Below are 25,076 nucleotides of genomic sequence, written 5' to 3'. Positions count from 1 at the left end.
ATCCCAAAATATTAGGTATAAATTAAAGTTCTGCAAATAAAAACATTTTCAGAAAGCTCAGTAAACCACCTGCTATCTCAGACACCTGTGATAAATTCTTTTCTGAATCACGTGCATTTACTGTACAAATCCCCTCAACTTCTCTCTTTCTCCTACTCAGTTTGGAGGGGGAACATGTAGGGGGCTTTGCCTCTCTAATAAATTCTTGATTGGCTTGCTTCTGTTGTTAATGGCACCATTTTTTAAAGTTTATGTTATTTTTCTCTGTTCCCTAATTAATTAATTAATTAATAATCTTGCTCTGTATAGAAAATTCAGTAACAGTGATTGGCAAGAAAAAGGAAAGCTAAAATAACTTTCACAAAACCTGGGTGAGATTGATATTATTCTTAACTTGCTTATTTTACTCAACAGCGTGTGGTTAAAGTGTTTCCAATAATAACTTTGTAAAAAATAATTTAGTGTCTTACACTTTGTCAGACTAACATGAGCTGTTTATAAAGCTCTTGGAAAATTATTAAATTTATACTTTAGAAGTGAATCACCAAACAAATATTGAGCCATTATATTGTATACCCAAAACTAATCTGTTTATGTCAATTATACCTCAATTAAAAATTTTTTAAAATATTTAAAAGGCAAATCACTGATAACCTGCCCTTCAGAAACAAGTGCAGCTGACATGGCTCCTGTTGCCTCTTAACATTATTCTGCTTGTGATATTAGATAGTTGAGACCACTCCATAAATACAGTTTTATAACCTTCTTTTTTCATCTGGCATTACTTTGGTAGCCACATTTATAAACTTTTGAAGGGTTTATGATTGCAATTCTAAGACAAGACTTTCATTGTTTGCTAGGAAAATGTAAGCAATATTCACCAATTTCTAGGATCTGTTTGCAGTTGCTCCCGAGTTGTCATTGTTACTATTTGCAGAGAAGGACTCAGAAGCAGGGCTTTTTGAAAATGGGGAAGGACCCTGCTCTGCCGGCTTGTGTTCCTAATTGTGTTTACATTTGAAGTCCCCTCCAACTCAACGATCGCTTTGCTTTTTTGTTGAAGACTGTATTGAGTCCAGGGAATTGAGGAGTAAAACCTTGTGCTTTTGGTACCTCCTAGAAAGGACTTGACTCTACTCTCCAAAAAGGAAACATTAGACCTTGATGTGACCTTGGATACTGCTCTCCCACCTCCTTTTTGGATCTTGTTCAGTTACTGGAAGCTCCAGTCCTAGAAACCCATCCTCTGCCCCAGTCTGGTGCAGGTTCAGCCTAAATTAAGCCCAAAGTTCCATTTGTTGCTCATAATTTTTATGAAATTAAGCTCTCCAGACATCTCACCCATTACAATTTAAAGAGATAAGATAGGCGCCTGGGTGGCTCAGTGGGTTAAGCCGCTGCCTTCGGCTCAAGTCATGATGTCAGGGTCCTGGGATCGAGTCCCGCATCGGGCTCTCTGCTTGGCAGGGAGCCTGCTTCCTCCTCTCTCTCTCTGCCTGCCTCTGTGCCTCTATGCCTACTTGTGATCTCTGTCAAATAAATAAATAAAATCTTAAAAAAAAAATAAAGAGATAAGATATTTGTTCTGCATCCAGAAAGTGTTATTCTAGAACATTTTCTTGGTTATCAATACCCTCTGGAATTCTAGTGAGCCTCATGACTTCTTTAGACAACCTGTTGAGACCTCTGGTCTTTTTAGGTTACTTTTATTTTTAAGAAACTTTTTAAAAAAGATTTTATGTTTAAGTAATCTCTACACCTAACAAGGGGCTCGAATTCACCACCCAGAAACCAAAAGTTGTACACTCTACCGACAGAGCCAGCCAGGGTCCTGAGACCCCTGGTCTCCATCACTAAGGATTTAACCAAGACAGTAATTATACTTTGTGCATATTATTTTTGGAATATTTCATTCAGTTAGTCAACTGGCATTAATTCAGCACCTACTGTGTGTAGAGTGCTATTTCTGACATTGAGGTGATTAAGATGTAAGTCTTGCCTTTGGAAACCTCACAGTCACAAGGAGACCTACAGATCAACAGACAGTTACCGCACAGAGTGCGCAATGATGGGGGTTTTAGGGACTGGTACAGAAGCTTAGTAAAGGGACTTTTAACAGGCCTGAGTTGGCCAGAGAAAACTTCTGGTTGGAAGTTATGTTGAATTAGATATTAAAGGATGTGTTGGAGTTGTCTGATACAAATGATGGTGTTACTTTGTTATGTTTTATTACTCTTTCCCTCCTACTTCCAACCTAATTGGAAAGGAAGACATGTGTTCAGGAAAAAAAAAAAAAAAAGATGTTAATGAATAAATGCCCCTTCTGGTTACTCTAATTTATAAATGAATTTTTAGTCTCTTCAGTTTGCTAACGGGAAGACTTACCCAAATTATGGTTAATGAGTTGGAGGAAAGATAGAGCAAAAAACTTTACAGCCTGCGTATTTAGTAATCAGGGGAATACTATTTTCTTGCCTTCCAGAGTGTTCTCATTGATAAAGAGACTGCAAGTCGACTGAAGTCTGTGATTAACACCACTTTGATCGTCACCAACATACCCTACATCATCATGGCGCTGGGCGTGTTTTTTGGATTGGTCTTCACCTGGCTTGCGTGCAAAGGACAGGGGTCCATGGACGAGGTGAGCAGTGGCTGGAGGAGCATCTCCCTCACTGGGTAACTTTACCCGATGAGGTCCGCTGTGCTCCACTACAGGGCTGTCAACGGCTCCGTCACCGGAACCCCCAGGGGGTTATCTGGGGGTTTGTGCTGGGCGCGGTGATTTCCTGGCCGCGTTACTACTGAACCAAAGGAAGCAAAGCGAGTGTGTCAGAGAGGGAGGAGGAATGCAGTGATGCTCTCTAGAAGTGGGGGCTGTCTTGGTAGGCCTGGAATACCTGGCACTGAGCTTCATATTTCTGAAAATAACCCGAAAGGAGAGGGAGAATATTTAACAGCTAAACGTCTGGACTTTGGTGTCAGACTGGTTCAAATCCCAGTTCCGCCTCTTAGTGGTGGCGTGGCACTAAAATGGGCCTTAGTTCTTCATCTGTAAAGTGGGATCATGAGAGAACCTGCTTGAAGAGGTTTTTCGTGAGGATTAAAGGGTATAGTGAACAGAAAGCACTTGGCCCTGGCGTTAGCATTTCATAGGAGCTCGATAAGCATGAGTTGTGGGATGAAGTAATTCAAAGATTATAAAGTCAAGACAAGCAGAGACCTGCTTGGAAGGAATCAGAGGATGCCAGAAGATGCCTCCCACTGAGTCATCCCTGCGTATGAAATGACTGGCACAGGGGACCAGTAACGTCCCACCCCCCCACAACAAATGGTTGGGATAAACAGAGTTCGGTTGACCTAAGTGACCACCTGGCCCTCCCAGCTCCACCATGAAGGAGCCTTTCCTGTGGGAGCAGTGTCCCTTTCTGCACCAAAGGCTTTCCCCCCCTTCTAGACGCTTCAACTAAGTGTCTGAGGCCAATGTGAGGGAGGAAATGAAATAGGTTGAAACCATCGGAATAGTATTAGCTCGGATTTCCCTGTGTCCGACACGATTTCTCTTCCGCTGTGCCCATCAGGGCAGCGTGACTTAGGTGTGAGGTGATTATCTCGCCCTTCCTGTGTCGGAGGTGATTATCTCGCCCTTCCTGTGTCTGGGCCTCCCTTCCTGTCTGACGTCGCACAGTCACTGAGATTTTCACAAGCACAGGTGAAAGCCCAGGTCAGTGCTCTCACTGCTCCTGCCATTAACCGTCTGCGTGTAGTCAACAAGCAGGCGACGACTGGGCACCCACCGCCTCTGAGACCTAGTTGCCTGGTAGGTTTTGAGCCAGGAAGGAGCAAGTCCATGGAGTGTGTCCGTGAGGGTTATGGGCCCCGGGGTGCCGGGGAGGGCGCTGCTGCGGAATCGGGAGCCAGGCTGAGGGCCCAAGGGCAAGGCAGCAGCCGGCCGAGGTGGGACAGCCGCCCTCCTGTCAGACTCTCCTCCCATCTTCCCCCGCCGCCCTGGCCCCCAGCGTTTCCCCCCCTGGGAGAACTTTCTGAAGGGACCACCTGACGCTGCTGTCCCCTCTCTTCGGAGTCCTCAGGGAACCGCAGACGAAAGGGCGCCCCTCATACGAACCTAACCGCGGCCCGAGCTGGGCGGAGGAGCCGTGTGAGCTGTCCTGACCCGGACCATCCGCGTCTACACGGGCATGTGGCCTGTCCCGGAGAGGAGGGCGGAGACCCCGCGCTGGCGAGTGAGGAGAGCGTCCCGGCAGGAGGTTAAACGACTGACTGACTCGGTTGGCCGTTAGGCTTTATAAAATTGTTTGTTTTCCGTGTGTCTGGCAGGTATTTAATAAACTCTTGTATAGTAATTTTTTTTTTAATTGGGTGCTGGTAGCTCCAGAACTGTGTGACCACTGTCGTGGTTAAAATGTGTCCGCGTGGCTTGTTAACGTCCCTCCGTCTAACCTTCTTCAGTGTGTTTCAGTCACCAACTTTGTGCTTGAAATATATAAAGACGATTTTCTGTTGTATTTTCTGTTGTATTTCACCCCAAAAGAGAAGGAAGGAAGAGTTCGGAACCCAGGGTAAAATGGTAGCCTCATAAATACATCCTTAAAAGGCATCTAATGTCCTCTTTTTAAAAAGTGGTATATTGTATTTCATGCTAATCTTCAGTTCATAATTCCTCCAGGAAAATAATTCGATCTTTTGACTCCTCGCAAGCGCAGTGGGGAAGGGGTGTGGGGGGTGTGCTGTGGGGCGAACCCTGGGAGTTGATTGTGATTAAGCACCTGAGGCATTTTTGCTCGTACTTTTGCGAATTGAGAGGATGTACAGGTAATGTTGGTGTGGACAGGTACAGATGTTTCATGTGGTGTAGAAGTAAATGCTAGTTATGACATTTGTGCGTAGTTTGGGAGGGTTTTTTGTTTTGTTTTTAGTCAAAATGATCTTGGTATGGAAAGGTGCTTCGGAGAGGTGTCACCAGTAAGTGATTTTTCCCCCAGTCACCCGCGCCAAATATGATACTCTATTAATGACAATATTATTGAGTGATTCTTTGTAAAATTATTTATGAATATGGGAAATCCATCCATTCACAGCCCGAGTTACACACACACTTCAGGAAGTCTGACGGTGCTCACAGGATATTTCTTCCGGGGCAGTCTTCATGGGAACTTTGAAATTGTTTTTGTAAGTTGGCTTTCTGTCCCCAGATTTGACCTCTTCCAGTGTTCTGTGGTTCACTGTCACTCATGGAGAGAGAAAAATATGCCCTACACATCCTGTGACAATCATCTTACTGACAGAATGAATGAGGGGGTTTTAAAATATTGCACAGAAAAGGCTTTAAAGAAAGGTCCCTAGGGACCCAGGGGGCAGGGCCACCTCTTTTCAGAAGACCCCTTGGCTTTCAGTGCAGCCTAAATCAGAGGATTAGGAACCACCATGTGACACAAATTCAAGCATATTTAAGGGCATTTTCTTGGTTCTCAAAGTTCACTATTCATTTTTGATCGAGAAAACTGTATAGTTATCCGGCAGAGTGCACAGAGAATTTCATAACAGCTGAATTATCTTAGGATTTTCTGTCTGACGCTGGATTTCAGTGTAGCAAATGAAGAGAGAAGGCCATGACTGTCACAAATACAGCTTCTGATCCTGTGTGGAGGTGGTAATCCCATTATTTGCCCCAGTTTCTTTCTCTCTACACCAACACAATATGTGACGTGTTCCCTTCTTGAAGGGGCTAATTCGTTAAACTCACAACTTCTCTGTGAATGAAGATAGAACTTACAGATATCCCAAATCACCAAAAGGGGAAAAACTAAATTGAAAATATTTTGTCTTCAATAATGCCAAATATCTAGATTTTTAAATTTATCGATATTTGACTATATTCTTTTGTTTATCCACTTATCCACATGAATAAAACTGATGAACCAGTGCATGTTTATTGGTTCATCCTATTATCAGGGTATCTGTGAGGAGGAAATTTCTAAATACCATGAATGATAACAGCCCATGTACATGTACGCTTTCAGACTGACTCCCACACAGGCAGGGAGACCAAAACACATTACCACCTTGCAATTCTTCATAGTGATTTGGCTTAACATCCCATGTGATATTATGCCTCTGAAAAATCTGTGGAAAGCCCATACACTGACGTCAGGGTTATTGGTTGGTTAAAAAGAACAAACGTGCCTCTCGGGCTTTAGGTTGAGCATAACAGACTTCCTCACTGATTCTCTCGGAGCCCTTATCCTGGAAAGGCCTCCAAAGTCTGTGATTGTTGTTATCACAAAATACGTGTGTCCTGTACTATGACACTCAGTTTAGGGAGAAACCGAACAGAGGGAGGTGACTATGCCTCTCTCAGGGAAATCTGAGAGTTGAACACAGGACAGGGAATGGGCTTTGCCACTGGTAGCTCAAGGCTTTTCCTACTGGACTTAATTTCTTTATGTTCTGGAAAGATCACTAATGATCAAGTGCAGTGAGTACTATAGGACTAGCCCCTATTGGGGTTTTTACTGAAGGGAGGTTGGTTTTTGTTTTTTTATTTAAATTGCTTGAGACACGAGTTCTGCAAAGGGTGACCTTCACGCTTGCTGTCTGGGCATTGTTTCTGGAAGTAAATGCTCCTGGCCATCAAACAGAATACTGACCAGAATGCTCTTCCTATAGCTGAAATAATTGGTTCATTTCATGTGATTCTAGACTTGTTTATTTCTACCCGTAACGCAATGAAGTATTTCACTAATAAAACTGTTTCTATGAAATTTCACTGGAAATCGTATGTGATGTCATCAGATGACTATCGTCTCTGGAGTTTCATTTGAAAGACGTTCTTTGTCCTTGTGACAGATGCAGGCCTGAGTCTCACCTGTTGGGCTCCCTGTGAGTTCTGCTTAGCTGTGGTGGACGGGTCCAGAGAGCCTGACCCATCAAGCTTGAAGTGGGTCCACAGCGAGTTTCTCTGCCCCAGGGCTTTCTCTAGAGGCCTGCAAGCCCCTTAGCAGCACTGGGGGTCAGTAGGCCGACATATTGGCCCTTAACCAAAGGGGGCAGGAGCAGGAAGGAACATGTTTACAAGTGACAAAATAGGACATGGCAGGTTTGTTTAGCGAGGCCTGCTCTGGCTGCGAGGTGAGTAAACTGGAAGAGTCTTATGTGGATACAGGGAGGTCAGTGAGGAGGCTGCCATGTTGGGTGGGTCCCTTTGGGGTCTGCGTTGGCATGTGAGATGGGGGTCATGCACCGGACTCCAGGGAGAACTCCACAGAGCTGCACAGCAAGGGTTAATTAATTGGTTTTGTTGGGGAAAATAAAAATGTATAGGTCCAGAAGAGCAAGATAAAAGGCGCAGACCCTCCAACCTCCTCTCATCCCACGGAGAGGCCAGCCAAGGGCCAGAGTACTGCTTGGTCTCACTAAAGAGTACAAATCTGCCTTCTAGTCCCCCTTTTGAAGAGACAAGCGTGAAGAAGCAGTCTTGTCCATGAAGGAATGTACAAGCCATTGAGCCACAGGAAGTTTGGATTGGGGTGAATGCTGTCTAGAAATCGGGAATGCCAGCTGCCAGTGGAATCACTGGGGAAGAGAAGACCCTGGCTCCATGGGACCTGAGCTTGGCTGCAGCCCCTTCTCCCAGCAGAGGGGGGAACTCCTAGCTACAGTTAGCTGGTTCTCTGGGCACCCCAGAATGAGGTCACCATCTGACTCTCCTGCTCACCGCACTACAAGGGCTCCTGCAATGTCATGGTCAGGGTTGGCAAACCTTTTCTGTAAAGGGCCAGATGAAAAAGTTTTGGCTTTGCAGACCTCTCTTGTCACAACTATTCAATTCTGCTCTTGGATCATGAAAGCAGTCGTAGGCACCATGTAAGCAAATGGGCCTGTCTGTGTGTCTTTACCCAAATAGACAACAGTCCACATGGGCCATCATTTGCTAATCCCTGGTCTAGGCGAAGGACAATGATAATTGGAATCGGGGAGATGGCAGGGGAGATGAAGTATTTTAGAAATGTTTAAAAGATAAAGTATGTGGGGCTTGGAGATGAATATGGGAAAGGCAAGGGAGAGGGACATGTCACAGGACTCATTCATCACCCCACAGTATTGAATAAAGTCTGTTGCAGGGGTAGGCCCTCTGCTCGCAGTAGGGATAAAACCAGTAAAAAAAAAAAAAAGAGTTCCTGCCCTGGTGGAGGAAGGGGGGTCAGGGAGGGCTTGCTGTGGAACAGACTCCCCGTCGTTGTTCATCCCGCTCCCTCTCCCCGTCCCCGCATCATTTCTGCGACTGCACTCTGCGGGCTCTCCTGCTCTCCAACCACGCTCTCTCTGGCTCCCTTGGGGGCCGTTTCCTTTCTTCTCAATACCTGCGATCAGCGGCAACCTCTTCTGGCTTGATAACTCTTCCTGACCACTCCACTGACTCCCTGACTTCCGTTACAACCTGAACGGTTCCAGCCGACACGTACCAACAACACCTGCTGGATAGCCTCCGCCAGATCGTCCTCAAATCCAGAAAGCAAAAAAAAAAAAAAAAAAAAAAAAAAAGGAATTCATTTTTTCTTGTCTTCATTCCAAATTCCCACTACCGAGGAATGGCACCGCAATCCACCCAGTCGTGCAGGCCAGAGAACAGGGACTCTTGCTAAACTTCTCCTTCCTCTTCCCTCCACACCTGCCAATCCATCTGCTCCTGTCTCCCTTCCTGCTGTTCTCCTCCCTCCGTCGGCACTCTCACTGGGACTCCTGCGATTACCACTGTTGGGACTCCTGCGATTACCACTGTTGGCGTGATTTCGTTTTTTTGAGTAGGTAAACCATTTACATTTTCAAAAAGCATAAAAGGGGTTTATGGTGAAAAGGCTTCCACCGTCTCCCAGACACGCAGTTCATCTTCCCAGGGGTTAACTAATGTCACTCACCTTTTTATACCTATCTTCCCAGGAATATTTTATACAAGAATGCGTATTTGCATATTCTAACCCCCTTTTTCATCACCAAAATCGTAGCATACCGGAGAAGGTTTTCTAATTGTCTTTTATGTAGTACATTTTTTAAAAGATTATTTATTTATTTATTTGACAGAGAGAGAGAGAGAGAGATCACAAGTAGGCCGAGAGGCCGGTAGAGAGAGGGGGGTGGGGGGAAGCAGGCTCCCTGCTGAGCAGAGAGCCTAATGTGGGGCTCGATCCCAGGACCCTGAGATCATGACCCGAGCTGAAGGCAGAGGCTTTAACCCACTGAGCCACCCAGGCGTCCCTGTAATACATCTTTGAGATCTTTTTCTTTTAAGCACAGAAAGAGCTCTACTGTTCCCCTTCCATGTCTGAATAGTACTCCTTTGTATCAATCCAACTGTTGAAGCAAACCCGTGTTTCCAGTCACTTATTATCGGCAATGCTCTAACCAACAAACTTGTCCAAAATTTTGCCCATTTGTAAGATGAATTCTTAAAAGCAGATGGGTCCAAGGATTTGTCATTTTGATAAACACAATGTGGGCTTGTTATTGTTATTTTTATTTTTACTAAAGTATACGAGCACATAGATTTAAGAATCAAATAATTCTATAAGGTTTGTCATATTTTTTTTAAAAAGGGGGGGGGCTAGAGATACCATCCTCAAAGGCATCTCTATTGACCCTTTCTCCCATGTACCCCTGACTGTCAGGCTGCTCCGGGAGCCTCCGTGAGTCTTAGCATCCGCCCTGTACCCTCCGCCACGGAGGTGAGGCCGCGGCCTTCCTCTCCGTCCTCATCACACTCCTACTCAACCTCCCGCACATGCTTCCACGGGGCCTCCCTACCGCCGCACTTAGGGGCTTCCGCACCGCACGCCCCGCCGACTCCCAGCTCCCGCCCGCGGCTGAGACGCCCCCGGCCACGCAGAGCCCCGAAGCCCCCGGAAGCCGGCGGCGCGTTCCCGCCCCCGCGCCCCCGCCGCGTGCGCCCTTCCGGCGTTCCGGCCTCGGAGGCTGGGCCCGAAAAGAGGCGGAACTCCCTAGTCCGAGGGCGGTTTCCCCGCGGGACTGAAAAGCGGAGTGCACCGGATGTCGCGGGAGCAGAGTCTCGGTCCCCTGCTCCCGCGACATGGCTTTCAACTTTGGGGCTCCTGCGGGCACCTCCGGCACCGCTGCAGCCACTGCGGCGCCCGCGGGTGAGTGAGCCTCTCGGACCTTCTCCCGGGGAGGAAGTGAGGCCTCCGGTCCACCCCCTCGGTCCGAGATGCTCCGGGTGGCGGGTCGAGGGGGAGGGGGAGGGGGAGGCTTCGGCCGCTCGGGGGGTTTCGTGCTTCGGGGAAGGGCGGGCGGCGGCAGAGCGGGCCCGGGCGACTCCTGAGGGGGCCGCGGGGGCTTCGAGGCGCAGCCCGGGTCGTGGGCCCGGTCCTCCCTCGGCTCGCTTCCGGCCGCCGGGAGCCCTCCCGGGAGACTCTGGGGGCGGCTCCTCTTTGCCGCCGCGGGAGACCCGCCCTGTCCTCCTCCCCTCAGCCGCGGGGCCCCGCTCGGCCCGGCTCGGCCCCGGCTCGGCCCCGGCTCGGCCCCGGCTCGGCCCCGGCTCGGCCCCGGCTCGGCCCGGCTCGGCCCCGGCTCGGCCCCCGCTCGGCCCCGGCTCGGCCCCCGGCTCGGTCCCGGCTGGCCCGGCTCGGCCCGGCTCGGCCCCTCGGCCCCGCTCGGCCCCCGCTCGGCCCCGGCTCGGCCCCCGGCTCGGTCCCGGCTCGGCCCCCGGCTCGGTCCCGGCTCGGCCCCGGCTCGGACCCGGCTCGGACCCCGCTCGGCCCCGGCTCGGACCCCGCTCGGCTCCGGCTCGGCCCCGGCACGGACCCCGCTCGGCCCGGCTCGGACCCCGCTCGGCCCGGCTCGGACCCCGCTCGGTCCCCGCTCGGCCCGGCTCGGACCCCGCTCGGCTCCGGCTCGGCCCCGGCTCGGACCCCGCTCGGTCCCCGCTGCCGGGCGCGGGGAGCTGCGGGCCGGGGGCCGCGCGCTGCGTGCGGCGCGGGTCCTCGGGGCGGCGCTGGGGTCCCCGCGGCGGGGCGTCGCGCTCGCGCTCGCGCTCGGTCCCCGCCTGCGCCTTCCTCGCCCGCCTGGGGCCCGGGCCGGGTTGGCCTCGCCCCGGGGCGCCTGCCGACGCCGCTAACCCTGGTCTCGCTTTCTCTCCCTTCTCTCCTCTCGGCTTCTCCCTCCCGCTCCGCGTCTCTGTGGTGGCTCCGCCGCGCCGTCAGCGTTCGGCGGGCTTGAGACCGCCAACTCCACCGCCAGTGGGTTTAATTTTGGGGGTTTCGGACTAACCGCTAACCCCGCAGTGAACTTTAACATTGGGAACTTCGGCGTTCCGACGACCTCGGCGACGCCGTTCAGTTTCGGTAACAGCCTGGCGAGCGCAGGTAGATGCGGGGGTCGTCCGCGCGGCGGGCGGCGGGCGCCGGAGTCCAAGAATGCGGGCCGGAGCGCGGCCGGCCTGGCGGCGGGGGAGGTGCGCGCGCCGGGGCCGGAGCCGCAGCCCTGGCGCCCAGCTTCGCCCGTCCTAGAAGATGCGGGCTGGGGAAGCGCCCCGAGGGACGGTGTTCCCGTTAACTTCCCCTCGTGGAACAGAACGTACCTTCCGGGGGGTGCGGGTTCGGAACGCGCGGTCCTGAGCAGAAGCCGTTTTCCAAATTGTTGGGGTCTCTTCCCAAACAGAAGCCCGGCAGTCAGGCCGCTGCTCTGGGATTCTTGGACTCCTGCAGTCACTTCTTTCCATGTTTCTTGCATCTGTCATTGGAATTTCATTTGCTTGTCCGTGTGTTTCCCGAGAGAAACGAGTCTTATACGAACAGCAGCCCCCGTCCGGCTGCTACGGTGTGCGACCGCCGGAGTGCGTGTCCTCCAGTCACCCCGCAGATGGGGGTCCCTTCCTGTAAGGTACCCAAGGGTGGAGAGAGCCCCCAGTTTTCACGGGACTTTTTGAGGAATGAGCAGAGCAATTTAATTTATTGTCACGGGGCGTTGAGTTCTAGTAGGTAGGCGAGACCTCTTTGCATGAAAAAAATAATAATGACGATTTTAGTATCGGTATGGATTGAAGCTCACTCGAAATTTGCAAAACACAAACTATAATGGGTATATATGTGTATATAAATTTAAAATACGTCAGTGTACTTTATATACAGTATCCTATGGAAAAGTTTTGTTCCTCTGCTGCTCGTATATGAATTTATTGTCCGTATTCTCTTACATCTCGCCACTTATGCCCATGCCAATTATATGCATTTTGTAAACAGTATTCCCTAAGATTTATTTGGGGGTTGGTGCAGTGTTTGTTACTGCGGTGCGAATATCACCTTGGCATCTGATTTGAAACGTTCTGAAGAATACTTGAAACCTTGGATTCCAAGGATAAAACTGTCCATTATTGTTAAGGTATATTTAAAGTGATCATGTATCACTGTCATTGGTATGTTTATTTTTTCCCTGTTTGCTTAAAATTGGCACTGGGTGAAACAACATTATTTTGAAATTTGTGTTTCCAAACAAAGCCACCCAGTTTGTAATTCAGCAACAATAAATAAACTTACAGTATTTGCTTGATTTCATGTTCACTTTGAGTTATCATTGTTAATTTTGAGTTGTGATAATGTAACTGTATTTTAGCCACTTTTATAGATGTTCATTAACTGAGCCTTCAGCAAAGGGATGATAGAAGTTCTTGTTTATTTTGTGTCTTTGCAGATCCACTATTACTAATAAAAATTTTTGGTATTAGGAACCATGATAAGATACTAATATTGTGTAGCCAATTCAGAATATAGTATAGTTTTTCTGTAGAAGGGAGGAATAATGAAAAAGCTTGAGAACACTGTTCTGTACTTCTAGGTGATATTTTTAAAATCAAAATGTTTACTGTTCCCAATACTGCAATAAAACCTACAAGAAAATAGAGTATTAGGTTATGGCTACAATATACACTGTATTTTAAAGTAATTTTCCAAATCAAAATTATATGAATGTCAGAGGATTGGGATTTTTTTCCTCTTTATACGTTTTATATAATATGAATCTGTCTCTTATACTAGAGATATATGAGATTAAAAGTTAGAATTGCAAAAACCTGTGGCATAACTCCACACTAATGGTTCAAGCCTTTTTCTTAAGATTTTTTGGCACCATATTGGTAATTAGGTAAAAACTGACAATAAGAAAAAACAAAACAAAACAATATTAGATTGTTTGTATTCCATCCCATTCATATGTCAAGATACATATGGCTAAGATGAGTTTCATTTCTAAACTTAACCTAAAAATGAAATTTGTGTATCTGTCAGCTGCCGGTCTGGGGCAGAGAGCTGGGCTAGTTCTGCTCTTTCCTTCCCACTGCCTTCCACTTGCGGGTTTTTTTTCCCCTTATCTCTTCCTTCAAGAAACATGTTCTTGTAGGGAGCTGAGTATGTTTCCTTTGGGAAGTTCCTAAGTTTTCATGAAGACTAAATGGAAACATAAGCTAAGAGAGCATGTGAGTAAATTCACCTAAGCCAAAGTTGCAAACTGGCGCCACAGTCTGCCAGTATGATCTGTTTGACACACTTTTTAAAAAAATATTTGACTTTCTTGCCAGAAAACTAAATTAGGGTTTAAAATTCTTATACATTTCACATAGAAAATCTAGATCTTGTGTTTCTCTTGGGAAAAATAGGAATATACAAGACTACTAAACTACCATTCTCCCACAGCAGTAATCTGCTGGAATTTGGAAACTGCTGCCACTTTAAAAAATTGTTCACATGGAACAGTTCTACCAGTCAGTAAACACCCAGTCTTTTTCACTCATTAATATTCTCAGCCTAAATCTTGTAGGCATTTGAAATTGCAACACCTGCCCTGAAAGTACATGCATAGTTATTTTCGAGTTTGTTAAGCATGGGAATAGGCCTAACTTGTTTTCTCAGCTGTAACTGTTAATCAGCCCTTTTGTTGAAGGTTATGTATTGCATTGTGATATTTCTATTTGAAATATTTACTTATTTTTTGCAACATATTGACTTGATTAGTAGTATCGTTTTTAAAAAATTGAAGTTGAAAGTAGAAAAAGGGAAAATTAGATCAGAATATTTTCTTTTTACGTGGCAATGATGTAAAATGATTTGGAAAAAATTACGTATGCAAAAGATTTTTCCTCTCTGTTTCATTTATCCTTTTTAAATTAGGTGGGTTTGGAGGATTTGGGACAACAACTACAACAGCAGGCTCTGCATTCAGCTTTTCGGCTCCAGCTAACACAGGCACTACTGGTAAGAGGATATCTGAAGGCATTTGTAGATGTAAATGAGCTAGAGATCAGATTTTTTTTTTAATTTATACAATTTAAATTTTTTCTTCAAAGGACTCTTTGGTGGTACTCAGAACAAAGGTTTTGGCTTTGGTACTGGTTTTGGCACAACAACTGGAAGTAGTACTGGCTTAGGTACTGGTTTGGGAACTGGACTGGGATTTGGAGGATTTAATACACAGCAGCAGCCACAGCAGACCAGTAAGTATGAGAGGCCTTCATCTCTCTTCAAATACAAAACTGTAACATATAGCCAGCATTGAGCGCACTCTTGAGAACACTTTAACAGATATCTTTTTGTGAAGATTGATCAGTATTATGTTCCACAAGACTCCGAAAGCAACTTCTCATGTTTATATGTGATGATAGCAGTTGCCAAGACAGACTGGCATGGTTGGTATTGTGAAGCCTCTGTGTGTAATAGCATTCCGTTTATGTTGTTGCTAAAAGTAACCCAAAAAAGAGAACTGCACAGAAGTACAGCTTAATGAGTTGTGTATAAGGTGAGCACCCTTGTAACCACTGCCTGTGTCAGCAGGCGGCCTCTCGCCAGCCACTTGAGCAGCCCCCCGCCTTGCCCGTGCAGCCCCCTCCCTGTCAGAGGAACTGTAGTCCTGTCTGTCATGTCGTGGTCACCTGTTCTTTACTGTACAGTTTGGTCATTAAGTCTGTAAGCGTTATTGTTTAGTTTTCTGTGTCTTAAACCTCTGGAAGCTCCCGTTAGCCCTCCTGTTTTGTTTTTCCAGTTTGTTACAGAAATGCAGCTCTTCTCCTGTAGGATTTTTCAAGTCAGGACTTAACTGTATTGCATTCCTGCGGTGTAGTTTAACATATTTTGTTGTCTTCTGTGTTTCTTGTGAGTTGGGCTGGATCTAGGCACTTACTTATGTGGATAGTTCAGTTTTTGTGGGGTTGCAAGACTGCAGGTGTACCGCATCCTTTATCAGGAGGTATATGTAAGGTCGGTTGTGTCTGTTTTCGGCTGCGCTGGCAGCAGCCGTTGGCGATGATTACTTAGATCCATCAGTTTCTCAGGGGTTGCAAAGTGGTACTCGGACCTCGTGACTTCTTTTCCGCGTATTGCAATACTTTTTAATATTTTTAAATTTACTATTTGGTTGATTCTTTCCATATTTATAATTAGTTTTCAAAAATAAAGAGTTGGTTCCCTGTGATTCTCCGAAGGAGGCCAGTTAATTTTTACTTAATATTAGGAACTTAAGTATTTCAACTTTTTGGTATTTTTTAATCTGTTGCAGTTACTGATACTTAAATTGTTCCATCTTTGGCCTGAGATACAAGCCTCTTCAGGTTGGCCTCAAGTCCTTTGGTACAAGCTTAGAATTAGTCTTTGATAGCTTATTTCCCAGCTGGCACGGCACATGTTCCAGGCCTATCTTTATGGAGTAATTCATGTAATTCTCACAAGAATCCTGCGAAATAGTACTCTTGTTATCTCCATTTCATAGGTGAAGAGAGAAAACAGAGATTGTGACTCTTCCGTAGACCTCCCAAGATGCAGGATAGAAACATAAATTCAAGTTCTTTGACTTCCTGTGTGATGCTGTTTTCACTAGTCCAGTCTACTACCTCTTAAATCACTTTCATTTCATTGTTCTTAGGTAACTTGATTGATTGGCTAAAATTCATCCTACTCAATTATTGAAGATTATTAGTTTATTAAAGATGAATTTCGGGGCGCCTGGGTGGCTCAGTGGATTAAGCCGCTGCCTTTGGCTCGGGTCATGATCCCAGTGTCCTGGGATCGAGCCCCGCATCGGGCTCTCTGCTCAGCAGGGAGCCTGCTTCCCCCTCTGTCTCTGCCTGACTCTCTGCCTACTTGTGATCTCTCTCTCTGTCAAATAAAATAAATAAAATCTTAAAAAAAAAAAAAAAAGATGAATTTCAAGAACTATCTAGCCAGTAGGACAAAGAAAATAGAATAGTAGTCTCAGTTCTTTTTTCTGTTATCCTGAAAAAATACAAAATTTGTTGGAAATCTGAGTACTTTAGGAGAAGGGGAAAGTGAATTTTTTTCTTTGTTTCTTGAAAGTCTCCCCAACTCTCAGTTATTATAATTACACTTTAATTAGGAAAAATGGGACTTTGAATTTGGTTTTATTCGTTTGCAGAATATGTAGCAGCCACTTATTAAATTTTGTAGCAGCCACTTCTGCCTATATATTGTATGTCAGGGATTAGCTATCTCAGGTTGAAAGCCACAGTTCCTGCTTATAGCTTACAAGGAGACAATAACGAATATCTAATTAGAATAATAAACATCCACTTATACAAAATGCATATATAATGTGAAAGCACTAAAATGCGTCCCTAGAAGGTGCTGTGGAATACGGAAGAGTTGAATCTTGAAAGAATTAGTTGGATAGAGTCAGAAAGGGGATTCCAAGTGGGGGGAGAACTGACAGACGCATCCTTGCATGGCACAGCATGATGAGTTTGGGAGCTGCTGCTGTAAGGAGTTTCGAGTTTAATCTGCAAAGACGATGGAGCTGTTGCGTTATTCTTAAAACCCCTGCTTGTATGAGATGCACGTTCTCTGGCTGTACCTTCTGTGCGATGTCTAATCTCAGTTAGCTGCTGACTTCTGGACGGTACCTCTTATCCATTGAAAACTTTGGCAGCTGGCTGTTAGTCCTCCGTTTCTTTTCAGCTTCTCTCTGTCTGGGTTACTTAAACATCACATGGCTGTATATTCACACAGCCCTGCCATCTACCTGTTATTCCAAAGACGTCTTCCGTTTCTCTTAAACAGTTATTACCCTGGGCCTTGGCAACATCTGAAAATGTTCTAATTTCAAAATCACTAATGTGAGCATCCCATAATCTATTGTTTTTTTAGCCTGCCTTTTTAAATACTTCAAATACAGCTGTTCCTAGACCTCATTAGGTCTTTAACTGGTGACATTTTCATTTAGACCGTTAGACCATTAGACCATTTAGGCCATTTTCTGTTCTTCCATCAGCTCCTTCTTATCTTCACTGTCCTCCCTAATTAGCTAACTAGTCACTGGTTGCCAATACCCTAAACTTCTTGTCATTGTATCCTGTGCCTGAGGGTTTAAAAAAATCCCAAGTTGGAGCCTCAGCATTGTCTGGCAATCCTTGGAAGTTTATTTAATCTATTCTCCCACCTTCTGTAACAGACCTTTATTCTTCTCAGATCGCTCTGTTCTTTCTCTCAGCAGATGGCCTTGACCTCCACTTCAAAGAGAAGATAAAATCCCTTATTGCACTACAGTTCCTCAGTCTCCCCCTGCCAGATCTGCTCATCTGCCTCCCTCCATACTCCTCCTTTAACCCTTCCTTGTGCTGTGGATCTCATTCTTCCCAGGGACACTCGGACTGGGGATTCTTCTTCTGGCAACACTCTTCTCCCCAACACGGTCTTCAGCTTCTTTCCCCAAGGATGCTTCTTACCCATATTTAAACAACCTGAAGTCTCTTTTTTTCTTAAAACAGTGGCCACAAAACAAAACAACCTTAATCTCACAGTCACATTTCAGTTGCTCCTCTCTTCATAAACATGAACTAGGAAAAGGGAGCTCTCTGTCTGTTGTCTTCTCTTACCTCTCAGCTCGCACTGATCCGGATTCTGTTTTCTGTATTCACATAGTTAAGATCATTAGTCCTCTCAGATCCAATGAATACTTACTGTTCTTTACTTAAATGAGAAATTTAACACAAAAATAAGAGTAAAATGACCCCGATTCTACTGAATAGATTCAGCAAAAGTCAGAATTTGCCACACTTAATCATCTCCTCTCTTCGTCCCCCTTTTTTTTGATTGCTGAAGTATTTTTTTTTTTTTAAGATTTTATTTATTTATTTGACAGAGAGAGAAATCACAAGTAGGCAGAGAGGCAGGCAGAGGGGGGGGGGGGGAAGCAGGCTTCCTGTGGGGCTTGATTCGAGGACCCTGGGATCATGACCTAAGCTGAAGGCAGAGGCTTAACCCACTGAGCCACCCAGGTGCCCCTACAGTAAATAGCTTATAGAGCTTATAATAACCAGGATTCAAGTCTTCTGGCTTCTAGTCCAATTCTTTACAATTTTTACATGTGCCCATTTGGAAATTAATATCATCTCTCTGGAGGGTAACAAGAGACCCTCTCTAGCCCTGTAGCAGCTCCAGTGACCCTGTGGTACTTAGAACCTGTCGACCTGGAAGAATACTTAAATAGCGGCTCATACAGCGGCCCTTAACTCAGAGCATTTTGGTATTCGTGGTTTTTCTGTTCTCTCTGTACCATTTGTATTACTAAGAACTTTAAGTCACTTTACTTTTTAATTTTACATATTTATTTTAAAAGGAAGATTTGTACTCCTGCTATAAATGGAAAACCAGTATCATTTGTTATAAAGACAGGAAAACTGAAATCAAGTACAGAGAAAATGTCATAGTGTTAGCAGATTCTAGCTAATACTTTTGCCTCAAGCTCTGAGCCCTGTTCTTTCCTTTGGTAAAATGTGAAATAAGCAGGTGCGAGTCATTAAAGGCAGACTGGCACCAAGCTGAGACTTTTAAAGTGTCTTATCAGATCATGAAAAGATAACTGTTGGTCATGTGCATTAGTCCATTTAGTGACCCAGCTGTTGCTGGACAGCTGTAAGGTCTTGTACTGGGGTTACTTGCCTCCTGCTTTGGAGAATCTGATCTGATCTAACAAGTTTATCCCTTTCTATTGGAGAAATTGTAGCACAGAGAAGTTAAATGACTTGCCCAAAGCTTCGCAGCCTGCTAAAGCTTTTAGCTTAGAATCCTGATGATGAGTTCATTCGTTGTTCTTTTTACTACATGTAAGGAGAAGTGATCACGTTGGTACTGATGAGACACTGGTATAATGATTCTTTTTGCTTATTTCAGGCCCTCCGGTTTGTATTTATTTTACACGTATAATAGCAATAAAGGCTTAAAAACCCATTCTGCGGCTTCACACACTTTACTTCGCCATATCATATCCGTATGTGCATTTTTTGATGTGGGTCTGATATGAACCCAGCTGACATACCGGTAGTGGAAGTGCTTGTGTTGAGAAGATAGTGACTCTAAGGGTTGTCCTAGTATATTAGTTTCCTAATGTTGTCATAACCAAGTATCACAGACTTAGTGTATGTATTAAGACAGTACAGATTTATTATCTTACAGTTCTGGAGATCAGAAATTCAGAAATGGGTTTCCCTGGGTTGACATCAAGATGTTGGCAGGGCTGTTGCTTCTTGAGGCTTTAAGGGAGAATCCGTTCCCTGGCCTTACCCAGCTTTTAGTCTCTCTTTGCATTTCCTGGCTTGTAGCCCCTTCCTTCATCCTCATGTTTCACTCTGACCTCCTTCTTCCCTGTTCAGGACCTTTATGATCGTGTTGAGCCCACTAAGTGCTAATCCAGGGTAGTCTGAACTCAATATCCTAATTTCATCATATTTACAGAGTTTCTTCTGCTGTGTAAAGTAACATATTTACAGGTTCCAGGGTTTAGGATGAGGACATTGGGGGGAAGGGACATTATTCTGCCTACTATACCTAGGGTCTGAATTGATTGATTTTTTTTTTTTTTTGAAATACTAATTATGGGGTACATTTCTAGCATTAGGTGGTCTCTTCAGTCAACCCACACAAGCTCCTACACAGTCCAACCAACTGATAAATACTGCAAGTGCTCTTTCTGCTCCAACGCTATTAGGAGATGAGAGGGATGCTATTTTAGCAAAATGGAATCAACTACAGGCCTTTTGGGGAACAGGAAAAGGATATTTCAACAATAACATTCCACCAGTGGAGTTCACACAAGAAAATCCCTTTTGCCGATTTAAGGTATTAGTATTTCTTTTGATCCTCCCTTGAAGAGTGTGTGTAAGAGAGAATGTGATATTTGGATTAAAATAATATGAAGAAAACAGTTGCTTTGTCTTTAGTACTTTTTGAATATGGTACAATTACACTTGTGTTTTAAGGATGCAGAAGTTATTAAGGTGAAGTGCTTTCTTACATACATGTGATTGAAGGTGACCAGAGTATGAATGAAGGGAAAGGGATGATCAGAATGTAATTTAAAATTGAGGAAAACACGTTAGAAGCAGGGTGGTCTACTTGGCATCTGTGAAGTAGGGACCCAAAACTAGAATTTAGTGAGAATCATCTAACACTTTCCCGGAATGTGTACTCTGGCCAGCAGAGTACTGGCTAGACAGGTTGTATGTTCTATTTGGCAGGTATCATTCTGTTGTCACTATTATAGCTGGATGCTAAAACCATTAAAACAGTATAATCTTTTTCTTCCTGATTCCATGCCTACCCAACAACCTTCTCCTTTGAATTCGACTTCTCAGAGATTGTTTGGTTAGGCAGTGAGAGTATTTAGGTCAACTCGATGGCATATTTTTCATAAATAATATATTGCAATCCAGTTTGTACTCCAGCCACTTTTTTTGAAAGACGTGTTTACAGGTTTTCGTAGAGAACGTGCACGTGTGCGGCGTAAGGGGCAGATGGAGAGAATCCCAAGCAGATTCTCAAGAGAATCTTAATCTTGAATTCTTCAAGAGAATCCCAAGCAGATTCAAAGGACTGTGAAGCCTGATTTGGGGCTTGATCCCACAACCCTAAGATCCTGACCTGAGCCAAAACCAAGAGTCAGGCCGTTATTCAACTGAGCCACATAGGCACCCCAGCCACTTTTCAGTGGCACAAAAAGAAAACAAAACCAAACTACTTTTTATTGCCTGTGTCTGTAATCAGTACGTATGTAAGCCTGTGTGTGGGGCTGCGAGCCTGAGGGCCAGACCCTTCTCAACGTGGTTGAACGACAGAAAGTGACCAGCTTCTCTTACTAAAACATGTTATCACTCTAACAAAAGGAATTTTTAAGTGTATATAATTGGAATTTTAATACTTTTGTGTAATGACTAAGAGCTATATAGTGGACATAGATTGGATATAACTTTTTTTAAGTTGATATATAACATACATATGGTAAAATGAGAACTAGTCTAGAGTGAATTTAAATTCTTTTTTTAGAAGTTGGATTATGGGACTCCTGGGTAGCTCAGTTAGTTAAGTATCTGCCTCTTGATTTTGGCTCAGGTCATGGTCTTAGAGTCATGGGATCCAGCCCTGCAGAGGGCTCTTCACTCAGCGGGCAGTCTGCTGGAGAGTCTGTCGCACTCTCCTTACTCCTCCCACACAAATAAATCTTTTTAAAAAGTCGCATTATAAGTGGTGACAAAAGAAAAGGCTTCTATCTAAAAGAGTAATTCCTTAGGTATAATTTATCATATTTTATATGTTAAAAAGTAACATGCTTTATATAGTTTTATATGACATGAACCCATAAAACGATGTAGATATTCTTTATAGTGTTATACGTTTGATGGTGTTATTCTACTTTAAAAGTAGTTATATTTAGAAAAAACTATAGTAATCATATCTTCGCTCTATCTAAAACTTAGCTTAGGATTCCATAAGTCAATATAGTAAAATAAATTAGGCCTCGGTCCATGACTTTTGTGGTCATTTTTATAATGACATGCAGAATTGTTTCATCAGAGTTCAGAAACACCCAACAGTAATGACTATCAAACTTTTTTAGAAGGGAAGGCTATTTGGTTACTCTGTTGAAGAGGAAATTCTAGTTTCACTCTAAGTTTATATTATTCTTGGGTAAAATAGTTTCTCTTTATCCTTGTGTGATGACGTAGGGCACAGAGTGGTGGCAAGAATAATTATTTCCTTCATTAGCAGCCATTAAACCATTTTCCCTGTTTTAGCAGATACTTAACGTATTAATATTAAACATCTGATGTAAAATCTGTACATAGTTTTGATATTGTTTGTTTTGTCATTCTACAGGCAGTAGGATATAGTTGTATGCCCAATAATAAAGATGAAGATGGGCTGGTGGTTTTAGTTTTCAACAAAAAAGAAACAGATATTCGAAGCCAACAACAGCAGTTGGTAGAATCATTGCATAAAGTTTTGGGAGGAAACCAGACCCTTACTGTAAATGTAGAGGGTATTAAAACATTGCCAGATGATCAGTAAGTATACATTAAATGTACTACTTATTTCTGTGCCCCTTGGTCCAAAGAGAGGGAGCCAACAGCGTTTTTGCTGATAAAGCACAAATTAAATCTTTGAGCAGAATATTATTACTCAGCTAGTTATTATTCAGTATTTATAACAACATTTGTTTAAAAGCTTTTTTGCTTAATCTTGGGAGTTACTTTTTTTTTTTTTTTAAGATTTTATTTACTTATTAGAGAGAGAGAGAGACCACAAGTAGACAGAGCAGCAGGCAGAGGAAGAGGGAGAAGCAGACTCTGCTGAACAGCCTCTCTGCTGAGCATGGTCCCAGAGCCTTGGGCTCGATCCCAAGGACCATGACCTGAGCCGAAGGCTGCCGCTTAACCAACTGAGCCACCCAGGTGCCCCCGGAGTTACTTTTATTTTATATATATTTATGTATCTATCTGTCTGTCAGAGGTGGGAGGAGCAGGGCAAGGGGGCGGGAGAATCTTGTAGGCTCTACACCCAGTGCAGAGGCCAAGTGATCTCACAACCCTGAGATCATGACCTGAACTGAAATCAAGAGTTGGACATTTAAACCAACTGAGCCACCCAGGTGCCCCTTAATCTTGGGAGTTCTTAACTTACCGGATACTAATGATTACTTAGGTTTTTCGTTTAGAAACAGGAAGAAATGTTAATCATGGCTGTGTGTGCAAATCAAAGGCCACAAAGATGTTATTAGAAGTTTTAATTGATAACTGTGCATACTCATTCATGGAGAAATATGACTCATTTACTTCTTATGTCTTCTGTATAATTTTCATACTTAGTGGTAAAAACATTTACTTTGGGATATGTTGGGTTAGAAGAATTTTTTTTTTTTAAGATTTTATTTATTTATTTGACAGAGATCACAAGTAGGCAGAGAGGCAGGGAGAGAGGGGGGGACTCAGGCTCCCCCCCTGAGCAGAGAGCTCGATGCAGGGCTCGATCCCAGGACCCTGAGATCATGACCTGAGCTTAAAGCAGAGGCTTAACCCACTGGGCCACCCAGGTGCCCCTAGAAGAATTAGTGAACTATAATAACTGAGATCAGGTAACTTCAACAGAATCTCCAAAGTACTTCTCAATTCTGGAAAAGATAGTAACATTTACATAGGACTTTGCAGTGAAGCAAACCTTTTATAAGTATCATATGTCTCATTTTAACTATCATTTAAGTTGATGTACAAGTGAACATAACATTAAATAAGGATTCCTTATTTTCCAAGATTTAAGAAAATATTTTCTCTTCTAAAACGATTTCTGAATTCTGCTAGTACCTTTCGAAAATCGCATGCTACATTGATACTGAGTTGTAGCTGTGAGTTTTGTGCTGTTTTATGACTTGGTTGTTTGTCTCCCAGGACAGAAGTCGTCATCTATGTTGTTGAGCGTTCTCCAAATGGTACTTCTAGAAGAGTTCCAGCTACAACACTATACGCCCATTTTGAACAAACGAATATAAAAACACAGTTGCAGCAACTTGGAGTAACCCTTTCTATGACTAGAACTGAACTTTCTCCTGCGCAAATCAAACAACTCTTACAGAATCCTCCTGCTGGTACGTTTTTAGTCACAGATTTGAGAAAATGAAAGATTTAGAGATAAAAATGCTTCCCCTATTTTGGGAGGTATTAGTTGGTTATTAATAAAACCAGTGTCTATCATGTCTTCTAATTCGGGACAAAGTTTTAAATGTTTTCATTGTATTAATTCATTTAGCTTTTGTATTTTATAGTTAATATGCTTGTTAGAAATGTTGGGAAATGACAAACTAAAGAGAAATAATCCATAATCCATTTACCCCAAGGTAATTTACTTTTAATATTTTTATTTTCTTCTAACTTGGGCTGAGAATCCAAGTAGAACCTAAATAAGTGTTCTCACCAAAAAAGATGCTGTAGACGGCATAACTAGGTTGACTGTATTACAGATCCAGTTAATCTCCTGTCCACAGAAATAGCACTGCTAATAATTTATTAGTCCTTTACCTGTGATTTTAATACAGCATATGTACATGTAAGTCCTTTAAAACAAAAAAGGATTCTGCACTGTACATCTACTGCGACTTGCCTTTTCAGTTGTAGTATATCGTGGCCCTTCCCGTCGCATACCAGTACACACTGGTAAATATTCTTTTTAAAAATCTACATGGAATACCACAGATGTACCTTATTTCACTTCACTTCTATGTCATTTCCACTTTTTCATCATTATAAACTATGCAACAGTTAAACAGCCTTGTAAATATAATAGCTCTCTGGTAATGAAATTTGAGTCAAGATTATGTATATTTTATGTATTGTTAGTTACTGCCAGGTTGCTCTCCAAAGAAAGTCGTATACACACTGTGAAAGAAACATGTTCTTTTTCTCGTATTTTTCTTTTTAAATATTTTCTCATTTTGATCTATTTTTGCCAGCAATGAGATTATCACTTTTTTAATTTTGCCATTCTGATTGCAAAAATCACTTACTTTCATTAGCATTTCCTGATTTCTAATCATTTGAGCATCTTTAAATATGGTTCTATATTAGCTGTGGTTCTATCTTTTGTGAATTAACATTTCATGTCCTTTGCCCATTTTCTATTAGATATTTTTGTTTTCCTTCTGATTTATAGGCGCTTTTTCTGTTTTTTGAAGGTTAATCTATTATCCTATAGGTTGTAGATACTTCCTTTCAGTCTACAATGTTTTTCAAA

The 25,076-nt window shown here is 43.8% G+C and overlaps 2 protein-coding genes across 3 annotated transcripts in view; both read left to right on the top strand.

The window, feature by feature from the left end:
- SCARB2 (scavenger receptor class B member 2) overlaps nucleotides 1–6,779 on the top strand; it is a 70,762-nt gene extending 63,983 nt beyond the window's left edge. Inside the window, exons 11-12 of the mRNA XM_045079894.1 lie at nucleotides 2,483–2,641; nucleotides 4,089–6,779. Of these exons, the coding sequence (XP_044935829.1) occupies nucleotides 2,483–2,641; nucleotides 4,089–4,127 (198 nt within the window). The 3' untranslated portion in view covers nucleotides 4,128–6,779. The remainder of the gene's footprint in view (nucleotides 1–2,482; nucleotides 2,642–4,088) is intronic.
- A 3,244-nt stretch (nucleotides 6,780–10,023) lies between these two features.
- The window catches only part of NUP54 (nucleoporin 54), a 36,181-nt gene continuing 21,128 nt past the window's right edge, over nucleotides 10,024–25,076 (top strand). The window contains exons 1-7 of one of the 2 annotated variants that reach the window (XM_004766242.3): nucleotides 10,030–10,166; nucleotides 11,229–11,390; nucleotides 14,187–14,270; nucleotides 14,363–14,509; nucleotides 19,912–20,138; nucleotides 22,173–22,360; nucleotides 23,738–23,934. In XM_004766242.3, coding sequence (XP_004766299.1) covers nucleotides 10,100–10,166; nucleotides 11,229–11,390; nucleotides 14,187–14,270; nucleotides 14,363–14,509; nucleotides 19,912–20,138; nucleotides 22,173–22,360; nucleotides 23,738–23,934 — 1,072 coding nt within the window. In that variant the 5' untranslated portion in view covers nucleotides 10,030–10,099. Of the gene's footprint in view, nucleotides 10,167–11,228; nucleotides 11,391–14,186; nucleotides 14,271–14,362; nucleotides 14,510–19,911; nucleotides 20,139–22,172; nucleotides 22,361–23,737; nucleotides 23,935–25,076 lie in introns of both variants that reach the window. The other variant, XM_004766243.3, reaches the window with a different exon arrangement.

This window comes from Mustela putorius, unplaced genomic scaffold (genome assembly GCF_011764305.1).
Source record: "Mustela putorius furo isolate JIRA1106 unplaced genomic scaffold, ASM1176430v1.1 tig00000430_pilon_pilon_pilon, whole genome shotgun sequence".
NCBI classification, from domain to species: Eukaryota; Metazoa; Chordata; class Mammalia; order Carnivora; family Mustelidae; genus Mustela; species Mustela putorius.
The sequence above is the reverse complement of the archived record's forward strand: the minus strand, read 5'-3'. Positions and strand labels throughout refer to the sequence as shown.